Source organism: Euleptes europaea, chromosome 6 (genome assembly GCF_029931775.1).
Source record: "Euleptes europaea isolate rEulEur1 chromosome 6, rEulEur1.hap1, whole genome shotgun sequence".
NCBI lineage: Eukaryota > Metazoa > Chordata > Lepidosauria > Squamata > Sphaerodactylidae > Euleptes > Euleptes europaea.
This window is the reverse complement of record NC_079317.1, coordinates 25814471-25829389: the sequence shown is the minus strand read 5'-3', so window position 1 is coordinate 25829389 and position 14919 is coordinate 25814471. Positions and strand designations below refer to the sequence as shown.

The window sequence follows — 14919 nt, the reverse complement described above, 5'->3', positions numbered from 1 at the left end:
CTCCCCGCCCAAAAAACCCTTTCCTGGGCCCGGTCGCCCCCTTCTCTTCTGCAGCACGTCCCACTGGGAGACTTCTCCCATTGCCTTGCTTTGTGGCCTGGCCTCCTCAAGCTCCATGCAGCGGCGCCTGGTCCTTCGGGCACTCCACGATGCAGCCCAACGTGGCCCTGGTGTTCCCTGCCTGTTTTGGCTGCGGTGGAGTCTGCCGTTGTTGGGCAGCGTTCTCGCGGCTCAGGGCTCTCTCTCCTCCCAGGGGTATCCTTGTGGCCTGGAGGTAATTATAGGAGCCCCTGGGGGGGGCTGGGCATAGCTCCAGGGAGAAGAAAAAGACTTGTGGCCATTTATGCATGGGAGGTTTTGCCTTGGATTTGTGGATCTCCAGATGCACATTTTCCCCATCCATATTCTCAGAACTCAAAAGTAAGCCCCCGTGCAGAGTTTGGAGAATTCGGATGGGGAAAATGCGCATCTGGAGAGCGACAAATCCAAGGCAAAACCTTCCATGAATAAATGGCCTTTCTCTACCTCTAAAGGGAGACTGAAATCACAATCCCCTTCCCATCCCCTTCCACAACAGATGCCCTGTGAGGCAGGTGGGGCTGAGAGAGCTCTAACAGAGCTGTAACTTGCCCAAGGTCAGCCAGCTGGCTTCATGTGTAGGGGTGGGGAAACCAACCAGGTTCATCAGATTAGCCACCGCCACTCACGTGGAGGAGTGGGGAATCAAACCCAGTTCTCTAGATCACAGTCCCCGCTCCAAACCGCCGCTCTTAACCACTACACCACGCTGGCTGGAAATCTGTTTAGCTGGCAATCCTACACACACTTACCTGGGAGTCAGACCCTATGAACTCACTATTATTTATTTCTGAGGAAAACTGGCTAAGATTAGACTGTAAATCTCCCAGCATAGTGTGTTTTATTCCATGTACAGTTGTCTGGACAGTTATTAGGGGTGGGGAGGTGATGGTGTGATTCCTGGGGGACCTGTGCGATTGCTCTGGATAAACAGCCATAGTAATTGCTGGATTTCTGATTCTTTTGACGTTATCAGTATTTTGCTTTGCTGCAGGGGGATGCATTGGGTGCAGAATCCTGTATTAAAAACCCATTTCTAAAGCATATAATTAGATTGTCTCAGCCACCCCACCCCTTGGTCCCGATTTGGACTGGCAAGTCCATAGCAGGCTTGCAAGCCAAGGCAGGAACTCCCCGCCCCCCAGAATTACATGATGGCATTTATTTATTTAATTTGGTACACATTGCCCGGCCCGACCCAGTGACATTTAAGTCATATCCGGCCCTCCTAACAAATGAGTTCGACACCCCTGTTCTAAGAGGTAGATCACTGATCAGAAATATCTGAGGTTGAGCAGAGTTGGAAGGATGCTATTTTGGCTGGTCTGAACAGATGCCCCCAGCCTGACTAGCAGCACTGAAACTACCATGTTCCCAGCTCAAATGAAACCCTGACTTATGGGTTGCCAATGACCCCCTCGCAACATCTATGTGCCTTGAATCAGATCATTTGGGCTTTTCATGTCTGCTCAAAACCAATGATGATGATGATGATGATATTTTGCCCAGGCATTTTACCAAAATTCTGCAGGTGGCATTTTCCCTCTCACTGTGAGTCCCTCATTTATCATTTTGATTTCAGTTTATTAAAACCGACTGGCTACATTCTCCCTTCTGCTGTGCCTACACTTTGCAGCTTTTATCACTGCATTTATTATTGCTGCTGTCCCAGCAGTTTACTGTTCTGTTTTAGCATCAATGGATACTAATTTTAGATCCTTCAATTTTATAGTGCAAGTTTTATTGCTTTATCTTGCTGCTGTGTGCATGTGTTGCTTTTTTTTAATGTGCCAAATTTTCAGCGACCTCAAGAGTTTCCCAGCTGTGAACACAGAACGTAAATGCTTAAAATAATTATGACATACCCAGACCAAAGGCCTCTAAGTACTATGGAAATGCTTTTGAGTAGCCCTGCAATGCACACCCATGGAGATGCGGTCTCTGCTCAGGCCCACCTTCTGTTGACGTGAGCCCACACACCACAGGGAACATCAGCCAGATGTCCGCACACTGTATAACCTTGCAAAACCAACTTCCTTTTTCCGAACCACAGAAGGAAACAAAGTACTCCCTCGCCTTTTGCATGTTTTTGATGATTTACTGTTGCAGAAATAAATAGGTGGTCCAAAAAACTGTCACGGGGACTTGCCCTTAGCTGGCAGAGTAGCCAAGAATTCCAGTTTGTCAGGACATGGTCCAACACACTGTGCTGCAGAGGGAAGAGGTGCGCAAGCTGAAATCACAACTCTCCACAGCCTCTTTCACCTTTCAGGTGAACGCAATGACACAACGCTGATTTGCTGGAAAACATCCCCTCTCCCCTCACACCCACCCACATGGCCCCATGCCACAGATCTCTGGAGCGGTATTTCACTGAAAGCAGTACACACTTCAAATGTCTTTCCTCTGTCTGTGTCCTTCATGGTTTGGGTAACCAGCAAAGTTGCCAGACCCCATCCATCTTCTGCTGCTGCTGATTGTTTTCCTCAGCACCAACGAATTTCCGCTAGGAGCTGCAAGTGCCATCCCCTATTACGAAGCTTTTATTTTAAACCCGAAAAGGGCAGGGAGAGAAACAACTCAGAATAACTCACCAGACAGAGGATCTTTACCAATTGTTAAAACGTTCGGCAAACTCATAATGATCAGCTGCTGGAGGACCTCCTAAAAAAAGAGAAACAGACAGACCATGATCAGTCGTTGAAAATGCTCGGTTCCACTGGCCCACACATGGTCAGCTTACCTAGGTGAACAAGCCACAGTCTTGGAGGAGAAAAATTCCTATATGGGAGTCAGGCTCAAAAATTCCCATACTACAGACTCGTCTATTGGCTCTTAGAGACTATTTGCACATTTTTATCTTTGGGAACTGGAGCCCCATAATCTACAAGCATAGGGACCATTAGCATGGAGGTTTTAAAAAAGGTGCACTGGGGCTCTACCTGTGCTTCTGGGTGTGCTCCGCAGAATCAACCCTGAACTGGAAGATGGGACTAAATACAGTGCGGAGAAATGGTCTTGCAGGGCTCCACTTCTGCCTACGTGGGAGCTTAGATGTTTCCCAGGTCCCCACCCAGGGAGGCCTTTGTCTTCCTTACAACTGCTGTATCCTACTTCCCATAGGTTGACACCAACTAGTCACTAAGAGTATATCTCCTGCTGAAGGACTAGTACTTCAGGGTTGCCACTTAAAGGCTCGACTCTGATTTCTTGTTTTCTGTTTCATTCACACTCGCTAATGCGGACGTGAACAAATGCACTTGTACACTATGGGGATAAAGGGAACAACTGCTGCCCACTCCCTGTTCTTCTCTTTCACAAGTTGGACTGAATGGGTTCAATGTGGGTACATAAATTAGTCACACATGAATATGTGAAACTACCTTATACTGCATCAGACAATCAGCCCATCAAAGTCAGCCTACTCCGACTGGGAGAAGCACCCTAGGGTCTCAGGTAGAGGTCTTTCATGTCACCTACTACCTGATCTTTTTACGTGGAAATACCAGGAGATTGAACCTGGGAACTTCTGCATGCCAAGCAGATGCTCTACCACTGTGCCATGCCCCCCCTGTAGTCTAACAACATTCAAGATTTTGAAATAACAATGAAATGAGCAAAGAACAAAACAGAAGTGATATGACTAGATTTATCCCTAATGATGGTTAGAATAGTTTCAGAAAACATCCTTTTCCTTAGTTTCACAGTATGGGGATTCTCCCCTTGGTCCAGCAACGTGTGGGCATAGTTGCCATTGCGTTGGAGTTCTGGTGTGAGATAGCTCCCCATAAGAAGCAAGATGGCTAAGAGTGGTAAGAGTTTCTTCCACGTGTCCAAGGTTTTATAATCTTTGCTCTGTCCTCTCCTTGTGGGTCATTTTTCTTTTTCTGTCCCAAAAGGAACATCCATTCTTTCCCATCTAGTCTCCCAAGTTTTGTGGCTTAGGTGTGACTTCTTTATTTTTTGTTCTTCCCTGGCTAGGGCTATCTGCATATCTATGGAGCTGGATGGCTCATGAGGGGAGATGAGTCATACCTAACCCACTTTCCCCTGGTGTTTCCATTAGGTACTTTGTAGCCTCTGAACCTGTGCAGAGTACAGACCCAACTATTGCCAACCTTGCTGCAAATTCTGGCGTGTAAGGCATTTCACCACACCCAGAATGCAAAGGGTGGTTGTACAATAAGTGAACTTGACAACTGCACTCAAGCGAGCACATCTCCATGAATTACACTTTCCATCTAGGTTAGATGACTGATTGCCTGGGTTCACAGGTCAGCAATCTTTTTATGATCAGACAGCAAACGGTGTCAAAATTCAATGCAAGAGCCAGTTTGCATAACAGAGTTATGTTTGCATAACAGAAAATATTCAACAACTTTACAAATAATTGATACTCTAATAATGTGTAAGGTTTCTACAGCCCAAACACGCGTTGCTGCAAGATCTTTACACATCAGGTCTCACATAAGTGATAAATATATACAGGGAACACCCTGTGTTCTAGTGCATTGGCATAAATCTGCATGTGGGGTATGGTCCAGACTAAACCTTCCTTCAGCAAAATGGAACTTTCCACCCACTGAGTTAGGGAACACTGAGGAACATGTCGGTACCTGACGTGGGAAGGGGAAAATCAGTGAAAGGTGCCCGGTTAGTCTGGATCCAACATATGGGTCACCCTTGGATAAATGGGAACTGTGCTCCTCAATCATTTCCCTTTCTGTAAAGCATTTCTAAGAAAACCCTTCAGTCCCATAAAAGGAACCATATTTGATTAGGTATTGAACATTTGAACCTTTCATGGGGGGGGGGGGGAATGGCTGCAGCTGTTAGGAGGAAGTAACGTATAAGCCAGTGCACACTTGAGCCAATTCTGACAAGTACGTTGGTGCCATATTTTTCAGCTGCCCCACTCGTGAATGACAATGTGATTTTTAAAGCATAAATACTCTATAAGTATCTGGAATGTTAACCATTCCTACTGCATTACATAGATCAAGGAGTAAGGACATAACTTATTCTGACTGATAAATTCAAACTTGATAGGGAGGAAATGAAATAAGCCAGCAGAGAGTTTCCCCTCCTTTAAAAGTGGCTTGTCAAGGTCAGTTAGGGTCAGGGGGTTAAGGAAGCAGTATTTGTTTAGCAGACTGGCTTCAAGTCAGCCTTGAATAAGTGCTGGGAAAATGGATTAAACGGCCAGAGGGCTGGTTATTTAGCAAGACGAGAAAACATAACTTAGGGGGAAATGGGCAACAGCCCAGGTTTCATGTTGCAGAAACATATTCATGGATTTCTGTATAACAAGCATGGCATAAGCAACCCTCACACTGGTGTAAAATGAATACTTTGGACCTCATACACGAGGGTTCTTGTTGTTAATTCACATTGTATAGCAAATGTTAGATCCACTGTTCAAGCTAGCACGTGCTGGCTGGTACTACTAAAGATTTTAGAAGAGAAGTACTAAATGATGAAAGCACAGTCAGTCAAGGGTCAACTGTAAGGTCAGTCAAGTGCTCTACCATCCAAGGTAAATTCCAACACGTCGTTTTTGACATTGATCAGTAAAATAACATAATTTCTTCCAAGTAACGCTGATGAGTAAGCACATTTCCCAGTTGCTTGGATCTCTTATCCCTTGCTTATTCTTATGTTCTCCACCAAGAATGTGTACTATAAATATGCCAAGAGTAGCCCATGAACTGCAAGTAAAAAGGTCATTGGATAATTTTTTGAAGGCCATTCTTGAGGAGCTCTACGGCCATCAGAAATGCCACCAGCCCTCAGCTTTCATTCATTGGCTAAATTGGCAACATCTCAACCATGAGAAAAATAAGTTAGCCAGCCACTAAGCTGGCTTTGGGTCAACTGATCAATTGAAGCCTTTGGTGTTTGTAGGTGCACAACTGCTAGAAAACAAAAGAACACAGTTGACCCATTTTAGAGAAACTCTTCCAGAGACACGGGGCACAGATGCCAAGTACGCAAGAGGCTGTGAACAGGTAGACAACACTAAAAAGAGTGTAGCTGCAAGCTGAATCCTGTGCATCACCTGAAGTGCCCCACACACCTCCCACCCACTGCCTTGGGATGGTTTTAGCTCCTATCTGCTAACTGTGGGACCTAGCAGGACCACAGCACAGAGATAATTCACTGTGGGTAGCCGTGTTAGTCTGTTTGCAGTAGTCTTTAAGGTGCTATTGGACTCTTGCCCTTTTTGACTACAGCACAGAGAGTCAGGCAGGAACCCAGACCAGACTGTAGCACAGCCAGGCCCACGGTTCTCTCCCATTCCAGAGCTTTGTTTCACGTGTCAAGGCTGACCCTCACTTGAGAGGGACTGTACTGCATATGCAATGGCTGGGGCTCACTATTCTTTCTTTCCCACCTACAGCAAGGCTGGTTTTTGGCTCTTAGATTTGCAACACTAATGACTCGTCATCCCTTGGAACACATCGCCCAATGTTTGGAAATTAGATCACAGGCTCCAATCAATCCACGCTGCCACCTCCTGCCTTGTTAACCAAAGATCTTAGGTCCCATTAATGTTGGGGATTGTTTCACACCTCCCCCAAACAGAAAAACAATGTGCAAAACCTTTCTGAAATAGAGAAAAATGACCATCCTGATTGCCTCTATTTTAGCAGAATGCTGACAGCAGTGGCACTACAATGTTGTCCTTTTAAATTTAGGATATTGTCAGCTGCACATTAGTAAACAACAACCCCACTTCCAGTACAGCCCCTTCCAGTTTTCTTCCTCAAGAGAAAAGAACTCATGCAGAAAACAACTCCATAAATCATTAATTTTATGTTTATTATTGAGCTTCCAAATAAATTATATTTCCAGGAAGGTGGAGAATTAGTTTTTATTTATTGTCATATTTCATTCATGCAAGATGACAAATCAACCAGCTGTTTTCTTTATTGTAAAAAGTTTTCCCTCTGTATTGGTGCAAGCAGTATTTATACTGCGTTAAAAAAGGCTTGCGTTGTGCTGAGTCAGTCTCGGCATGGGAACATGTGTTTTCCAGATGTCTGCTAAGCAGAGACAACTTGAGTTTCATTTCCAGCAGGTGCAACACATTAGATTTTACTACAAGCAGTCCGAGTAGACATCGTACTAATCATCACTTTATTAGATTGACACTTCCCATTTAAAAATAACCTTTCACACTCCCCCTCCCCCAGTGGATCAGCTGCCTCTCATTCATCTCTTGCCTCTTACTTGCTAACAATATCACATCCATCTCCTAAAAGGGATAGTTCTTTCTGGAGAGAAGTGAAGAAAAAAGAATGCATTAAAACAAAAAATGGTCTGCCTACCTTCTTCTACTTAACTAGAAAAAAGAGTGGCACTAAACTCAATTTTAATGTGTTCTCTGAATTCACTTTCACGAACTGTCACTTTGTTAACTTGCAGGCTCTTTGTCAGACTCCTGGGAGTAGGAGTCTGGTCCATGTGCGAACCAAGGGGTGTGTCAGCACAGGGGAGGCGGGGGATTTACAGCATCCTTCACCCTCTCTCTCGAGCCCTTGGTCCACCCTTCTGACTGCTTAGGTGTTGCTACCCCTGTCCCCTTAGACTGCCTTGCAGTTGTGCCTAATAAAGGCCCTCCTGGAGGCAGGGCCACCCCAGGCTCTGCCAATGCCCTCCAGTTAGGGGTGGGGCCTGGCTCATTCCCAGATGCTGAACCAATGGGCCTCCCTCTGTGGTGTAGTGGTTAAGAGTGGTGGTTTGGAGCGGTGTACTCTGATCTGGAGAACTGGGTTTGATTTCCCCCTCCTCCACATGAGCAGTGGATGCTAATCTGGTGAACTGGATTTGTTTCCCCACTCCTACACATGAAGCCAGCTGGGTGACCTTGGGTTAGTCACAGCTCTGTTTGAGCTCTCTCAGTCCCACCTACCTCACAGAGTGTCTGTTGTGGGGAGGGGAAGGGAAGGTGATTGTAAGCCGGTTTGAGTCTCCCTTAAGTGGTAGAAAAAGCCGGCATATAAAAACCAACTTCTTCTTCCCTCATCAGTCCCGCCCAACCTGAGGCTTCAAAACAACCTACTGCTGGCCAGTGCTGCTCCCAGGAATTCACTATCCTCTGCCCCTGCCTGTCTCCAGGCCCTTCCTGTGGCTCCTGCCCCTGGCTTACTCCATCCCCCTTGGCCTATGATGACTGTGTCATCCTGGCCAGCTGTCCCTGGGTGCACTGGCAAGGTTTCCTTTCTGCTTCTCCCCCAGACTGCTCCTGGCAGGTGGGTCTGCCTGGCCTCACCCTGCCTACCTTCCCTCACTGCTTCCATCACTTCACTGCTGTTGCAGCTCTCCAACGCTGGCTCTGCTGGGCCATATGGGTGTGGAGAGCCAGCGTGGTGTAGTGGTTAGGAGCGGTGGGCTCTAATCTGGAGAACCGAGTTTGATTGCCCACTGATCCACATGAGCAGCGGATGCTAATCTGGTGAACCGGGTTGGTTTCCCCACTCCTACACCTGAAGGCTTAGGCAAGTCACAGTTCTCTCTGAACTCTCTTCAGCCCCACCTACCTCACAAGGTGTCTGTTGTTGGGAGAGGAAGGGAAGGCTTTGGTAGGCAGGTTTGATTATCCTTAAAAGGTAGAGAAAAACAGCATATAAAAACCAATGCTTATTCTTCTTCTTCCTACCCTATCAACATTGCTGGAGCAGCTTGGCCTTGCCCTGGCACTGATGGGGTGTGTGTGTGTGTGGAGGGGGCTCCTCTAGCCTTGACATTGCCACAACCTCCTTGGTCAGCACCCAGAGCTGCAGGTAAGTGAGGGGAGGGTTATGGCAGCCCCAGACACTGTTGTACTCATATCATATTCAATATAACATGTCTAATATTACAAATCCTGAATTTCGCAGAGCCTTTATGCTTTTTCGGCATAATGCCCTGCCATTTACATTCCTAGATGGGATATATAACAAATGACCATTAGAAGCATGTAAATGTATATGCAAACAGGATGCACTTGAAACCACCGAACACGTGCTATTTGAGTGTAAATTACAAGATCATATCCGCACTGGTTCACTGATTCCATTATTAGTGGACTCCCCCAGAACTCTGAGAAAACGATGTCTAGCACTCCTCCTATTGGATACAATAGTTAACTTACTTGCTAGCATTGCCAGATTTCCTTGGCATGCAATTAAAATAAGGCAGAGATTGCTTAAGACTCTACAATAGTCAAGGAAATAGTGAATGTGTACTGTATGTATCTATATACTTAAGTATGTTTATTTTGACAGATATATCTTTTGTAATCTTTTGCTATTAATACGCATTACAATTTTAACTATATTTAGTATTCACTCTATTTGATATTAGCTATGTACCTCTGTAACCTTTGCTATTTTTAATTTCAAGTGTATTTTGTACTTGTTTTATCCCATATTTAGTTATGTAAATTTGCTCTATTTGATGGTCTATGACTACAAATAAATTGATTGATTAAAATGCCAATACAGAATGAATAAAATAAATGCCCTGTACACAGAGCAATGTTCAGCAATCAGTGTCCCCAATTATGGGGAGGGAGTGCACTTGTGGACATATATGCTCAGGTACTGTTCTCACAAGCCAGCAATCACATGGAAGTGGGGCAAGGCCAACATATGCACGCTTTCCCTTCTCCATGCATTCAGTGAGCACACAGGTTGTGTTTACAAGGTTACAGTGCACCTCTTATAGCTCATCAGTGAATGGCACAGATAACTTCCACTGCAGAACAATGGCAATGGCACAGGTGTTATCAAATAAGTGTTAGAGTCACAAAGACCACATACCACAATAATATTTTCATGAGAGAAGGGGGAGAATATCAAATTTTCGCAGCCTAGACAACCTATTGTACTTTAAAGGGAAATATTATTTCCTTATAACAGAAGCACAATTTGGAGGGAAGATGGCTGTAATCGGTCTCCCCCTCCCTTTACCACAAAGAACACCAATTTCCACAGTGATTGCTCAAAGCTAGCACAGTGATTGCTCAAAGTAGGTGATGTGAAAGACCTCTGCTTTAGACTCTGGAGAGCCGCTGCCGGTCTGAGTAGACAGTACTGACTTTGATGGACCAAGGGTCTGATTCAGTATAAGGCAGCTTCATGTGTGTTCATGACCTGAAAGGTCATTTGCGCGCAACAACTCTCTCACACACCTGGCCCCCGATCTTGAAATCATGGACAGTATCAACAACATTCAGATGTTGTGGATGGTGGAACACAAACGGCTGAGAGTCACATAGTGGCTGCAATTCTAACAGCCTGACTTTTTTAAAAAAAGAAAAAAAAGAAAAAAGGTTTGTTAACAGGCAACCTGAACCCACTCAAAAGATTAGCTCATTTGGGCATTATAAAGAATAACATAAGAGCAGCCAACCCCCCACCCCACCCCAAACCCCTATTTATTGGACAGAATGCATAACAAACAAGTTGGCTAGTTACAAAGTCAAAATACAAAATAATTTTAAAAGGAATGTGAATCGTGAAATGAAGAGAGTAGCAACTTACTCACAGACTAGTATGAACAGAACAATTTCTCAACTTCTTTTAAAAAAATAAGTGAAGAGAATCTGTTAAACTATCAATGAGCAAAAATTTCCATCTAAAAGCAGAAATGGGAGAAAGGGCAACTGACAGGGCTGCCAACTGGCTTGAAAAGGAGTGAGCCTCACTCGTTAGGTGATTAAAGAACATCACAAGTTATTTGTTTCCACACACAATTCAAAGTACTGGCTTTGACCAATAAAGCCCTAAGGAAGGAAGATCTGTAGAACTTTCTGGTCCCATGCAAATGTGCCCAGTGACTGGCATTTCCCCCATCACCAAATCTCTTACCCATCAATGAATTTTAGGCATCAGATTAAAACAGCTTCATTTGGCCAGTTTTTTAATGGTATATGATAGACTGTATTACTGCTTCTATTTTTTCTGACCTTACTGTCTTCATGTAAAATTCACACACACAAACATGCATTATTGTAAGCTACTGTAACAACTTAAGCCAAAAGGCAAGAGGAAAAAATATAAAGTTTAACAGAAAACCAGCAGGATGCAAAAGATCAAGGTCAATTTTATATTATAAGAGTCAACAACAACCGAAAATTTAACATTAAACTAACCAAAAAATTTTACTCAGGGCCAAGAAATCTAAAGCAAACATATCTCACTACATTTATATGAAGAACAATGCAGGATGCAAGTTCAGTTGTTGAAACACTGAAGGTGTAATATTTTATTCAAAATCTTTCAGACTGCTTTCGCCATTCAAATGCTCCCAACAATTTGTGTTGCAGGAGTTGTGCTACATTAGAAACCAGACACATTTGCTACCAGTGTGGTTCCTGACAGGAATATACATACAAATGAAAAATTCCATAGAATTGGCAAATAAGTCACCGAAAGCTGCCCACTACCAAAAATTAGTTGTGTTCTGTCAATAAGAAAACTTGCTAATTTAGAAGGGATTCAGCCAATTTTGTACAGGCCAGACTACATAGGAAATTTAGCTTCTTAATTGTTGAGAATCTAATAATGTACGGAACTCTAGCATGCAATAACAAAGTTTTAGTTTTGACTTAACAAACTTACTGGCATGTAACAATTAGAAAAGGTTTCAGAAAAAGGAACTGCAGGCTCTCTATCGGCCCTTCCAGAAATCTACCATAGTGTACACTGGGTGTGGGAAAGAGGAGCATGAGTAGAATATACTAATGCCATTCATGACACTAATATAATAACTAAAGACTACACAAAACATGTTCTTACCACATACCCCTTCACAGAGCAGATGCAACAAAAATCAGGAGCCAAAAAAAAGATGGATTACAACAGTATGTGTGGGAGAAGCCACACATGGTATAACAATTATCCTTAAGCTATTCAAATAATTCATGTTAACACCTTCAATTTTACAATTACATTCTAAGTAGTTTTGAGTTGCGATTAACATCTTAAATGATTTATCTCAAAATGAATCAATAACTACAGACCACAAAAAGCTGCAAGTACAAGCATTTGGTATTAAACTAATCTCATGACAGCCCAGAGAGAAAATTACACACACACACATATTTTCCCCTCAAATATCAGAAAAACATTTAAAGTATAACTTTTATTTTAACCTATTCTATTCATATATGTTGCCTCTCTTCGCAGTTTTGGCTGTGACTTGATTTCTCCCTGGCCACTCACATATATAAGAGAACCTGTCTGCAAGAGTTGTGTCCTGTTAGAACCATAAATTCCATCTCTGCCTCGAGGGATCTCTGTACACAAAAGGAGCTTCTAAAAACAAATACAGCATATGGGCACAGAATTGGAATTCATTAGCAAGTTCAATAGCATTTCTCAGGGCCTGAGGGACTGTTAGATGGATTCTCCGTTCATAGAGTAAATGGTGTCCCATTTGATTGCATATTACACTAATGTCTGATGCTCCTCAACTTGAGTGCCTGTATTTTTCACACACACACCCTTCTCAGTCCACTTCACAGCTGGTGCCTAAAAAGGGCACATGCCATAATCAACCATCCCCTTTCTGAAAGCTCCATTAATCTGTTCCTTTACCTCCACATGCCAACATCTACTTTTTCTGTGGCATTTGCTCGCACGCCAAAAAAGAAAATGACCGCAGCAATGGTAGCTTCAAAGCATCCTAGAAACAGTCTAAGAATATCCAGCCAAACCTCAAGCACGTATGAAATGGACATCTGTTGCAGAGAAGCTCCCTCTACATTTTCAGGCCTGTTTGGGGGTTCACAAGCAGCTGAGTTGGCACAGGTAAGGCTTGGAAAGGCAACAGTGAGTGACTTAGGCCCGCAAGTATGACTTTGTATTTTACCTCCAGACCTTAACCACAGCTTTAGGATCTGAGGAATTCAACCTTGCTTAAGCCAGATAGGCATCCTCATCCTGCATTTCATTAGATGCAAACATTTTGCGCATGATTCACAAAGCTATCTTTCTGAAAAACATAAAATGGACATAACTAACATAAAAACCACACTGCAACCTTGCATTGGCTGACAGGTAATAAATAAATAATTCAGAGAGTATTACCATCAACTATTGTAATTCAATACCCCCATGCCAAGTTAATTCCATTTGTTAAATTATCTAGATGACATGGCCATGTGTAACAAAGAGGGGGGAAATAAAGTCACTGTTTTATGTTATTTATTAATATATATCTTGTCTTTCTTCCCCCAGGAATTCAAACTGGTATACACATTGTTCCCGGGATGTCTCCCAGACAGGCATGAACGAGATTCAGAAAAGAGCCAGTGAAGTGAAATGGTTAGGAGCTGTGGACTCTAATCTGGAGAACCAGGTTTGATTCCCCACTCCTCCCCATGCAGCCTGCTGGGTGACCTTGGGCAAGTCACAGTTCTCTCAGAACTCTCTCAGCCTCACCTACCTCACAATGTGTCTATTGTGGGGAGAGGAAGGGAAGGCGATTGTAAACCGGTTTGACTCTCCTTAAAAGGTAGAGAAAGTCGGCATATAAACACCAACTCTTCTTCTTCTTCAGACCTGCTCAGCTTCAGCAAAGCTACTGTATCAAGGATCTTGTGGATCACACAGCAGGGCAAATCTATTGCTCAAGCAACTACTTGTAGTGCCAAATTGGCAGAGGGTGAAGAGAGCTGTGGCTTGCACTTATTATTGCCTCCCAGACCTCCGTCACTGATGCCTGAGTCCAAAGAGAGCTGTGGAGCACCTCTGCCATTTACTCTGGAGCCAACCAGAGCAGCCCAGGAAGAGGAAGAAACATCCTACATACACCTGGTGCTGCCCAGCATGAAAAGGAGGGCTGTGGAAGTGCTGCCCCGGGAGCTTCATGGGGTGTCATGGAAGGAGGGTATTTGGGGCAACAAAACATCCTGTCAAACTCTACCAGTGATAGAGAGGAATGTGTTTCAGTTTCAATACTGAATTTAAATTGCAAATGCCAGATTCAAGGGAGCTATCTTATCTGGAGTTGGACGTTTGGTCCCACTATCTTAGTACTGTCCAATCTATCTTGGTAGCAGCTACCCACTACCTCAGGTAAAGGCCCTTCCTATCCACACTACTTGAAAACTTTCAACAAACTAGGGAACAAATCTGGGAATTTCTAAACAGGAAGTACATGATGTACGAGTTAGCGGTGGCCCATTAAAAGTAGAGCATGAGCCCCACCCTTAAAAGATTCCAGTGGTTTTCTTGCATCACTGTCCAAGTGGCTGTGTGTGACCACAGAAACCTCAACATCTTGCTGAGTAGGACATAATGTTATATATCAAATGAGAAAAAATGGCAGGAGTAGACCATGTATGGGTGGCGGGGGTAAAAAGGAAAAGAGGTTGTAAATACAAAAAAAGGGTGTTCCTTTTAACACATGGTAAAGCCACATGAGCAGACAAGAATCAATGGAAAAGACAATCATGCTAGGAAAAGTTGAAGGCAGCAAGAAAAGCGGAAGAACCAATAAGAGATGGATTGACTCAATAAAGGAAGCCACGGCCCTCAATTTGCAAGACCTGAGCAAGGCTGTCAAAGATAGGACATTTTGGAGGACACTGATTCATAGGGTCGGAAGCGACTTGATGACACTTAACACACACAAAAATTCAATTATCTATGCCGTTCCATAGATATAATCCCACTTACCGTATATACTCGAGTATAAGCCGAGTTTTTTAGCCATGATTTTTGGCTTAAAAAACTCACCTCGGCTTATGCTCGGGTCAATATGGTAATTCGCCTGCCAGGCCCTCTCCCAGCACGCTCCTGCCAGCCAGCTGATGGGCGGGTTGTCCCGCCTTCTCCCCCCCACCCG

The 14919-nt window shown here is 43.9% G+C and overlaps 1 protein-coding gene across 1 annotated transcript in view; it reads right to left on the bottom strand.

Annotated features, from left to right (window-relative positions):
* CCDC88C (coiled-coil domain containing 88C) overlaps positions 1-14919 on the bottom strand; it is a 133196-nt gene that overhangs the window by 71828 nt on the left and 46449 nt on the right. The window contains exon 4 of the mRNA XM_056851343.1: positions 2673-2742. Within this exon, the coding sequence (XP_056707321.1) occupies positions 2673-2742 (70 nt within the window). The remainder of the gene's footprint in view (positions 1-2672; positions 2743-14919) is intronic.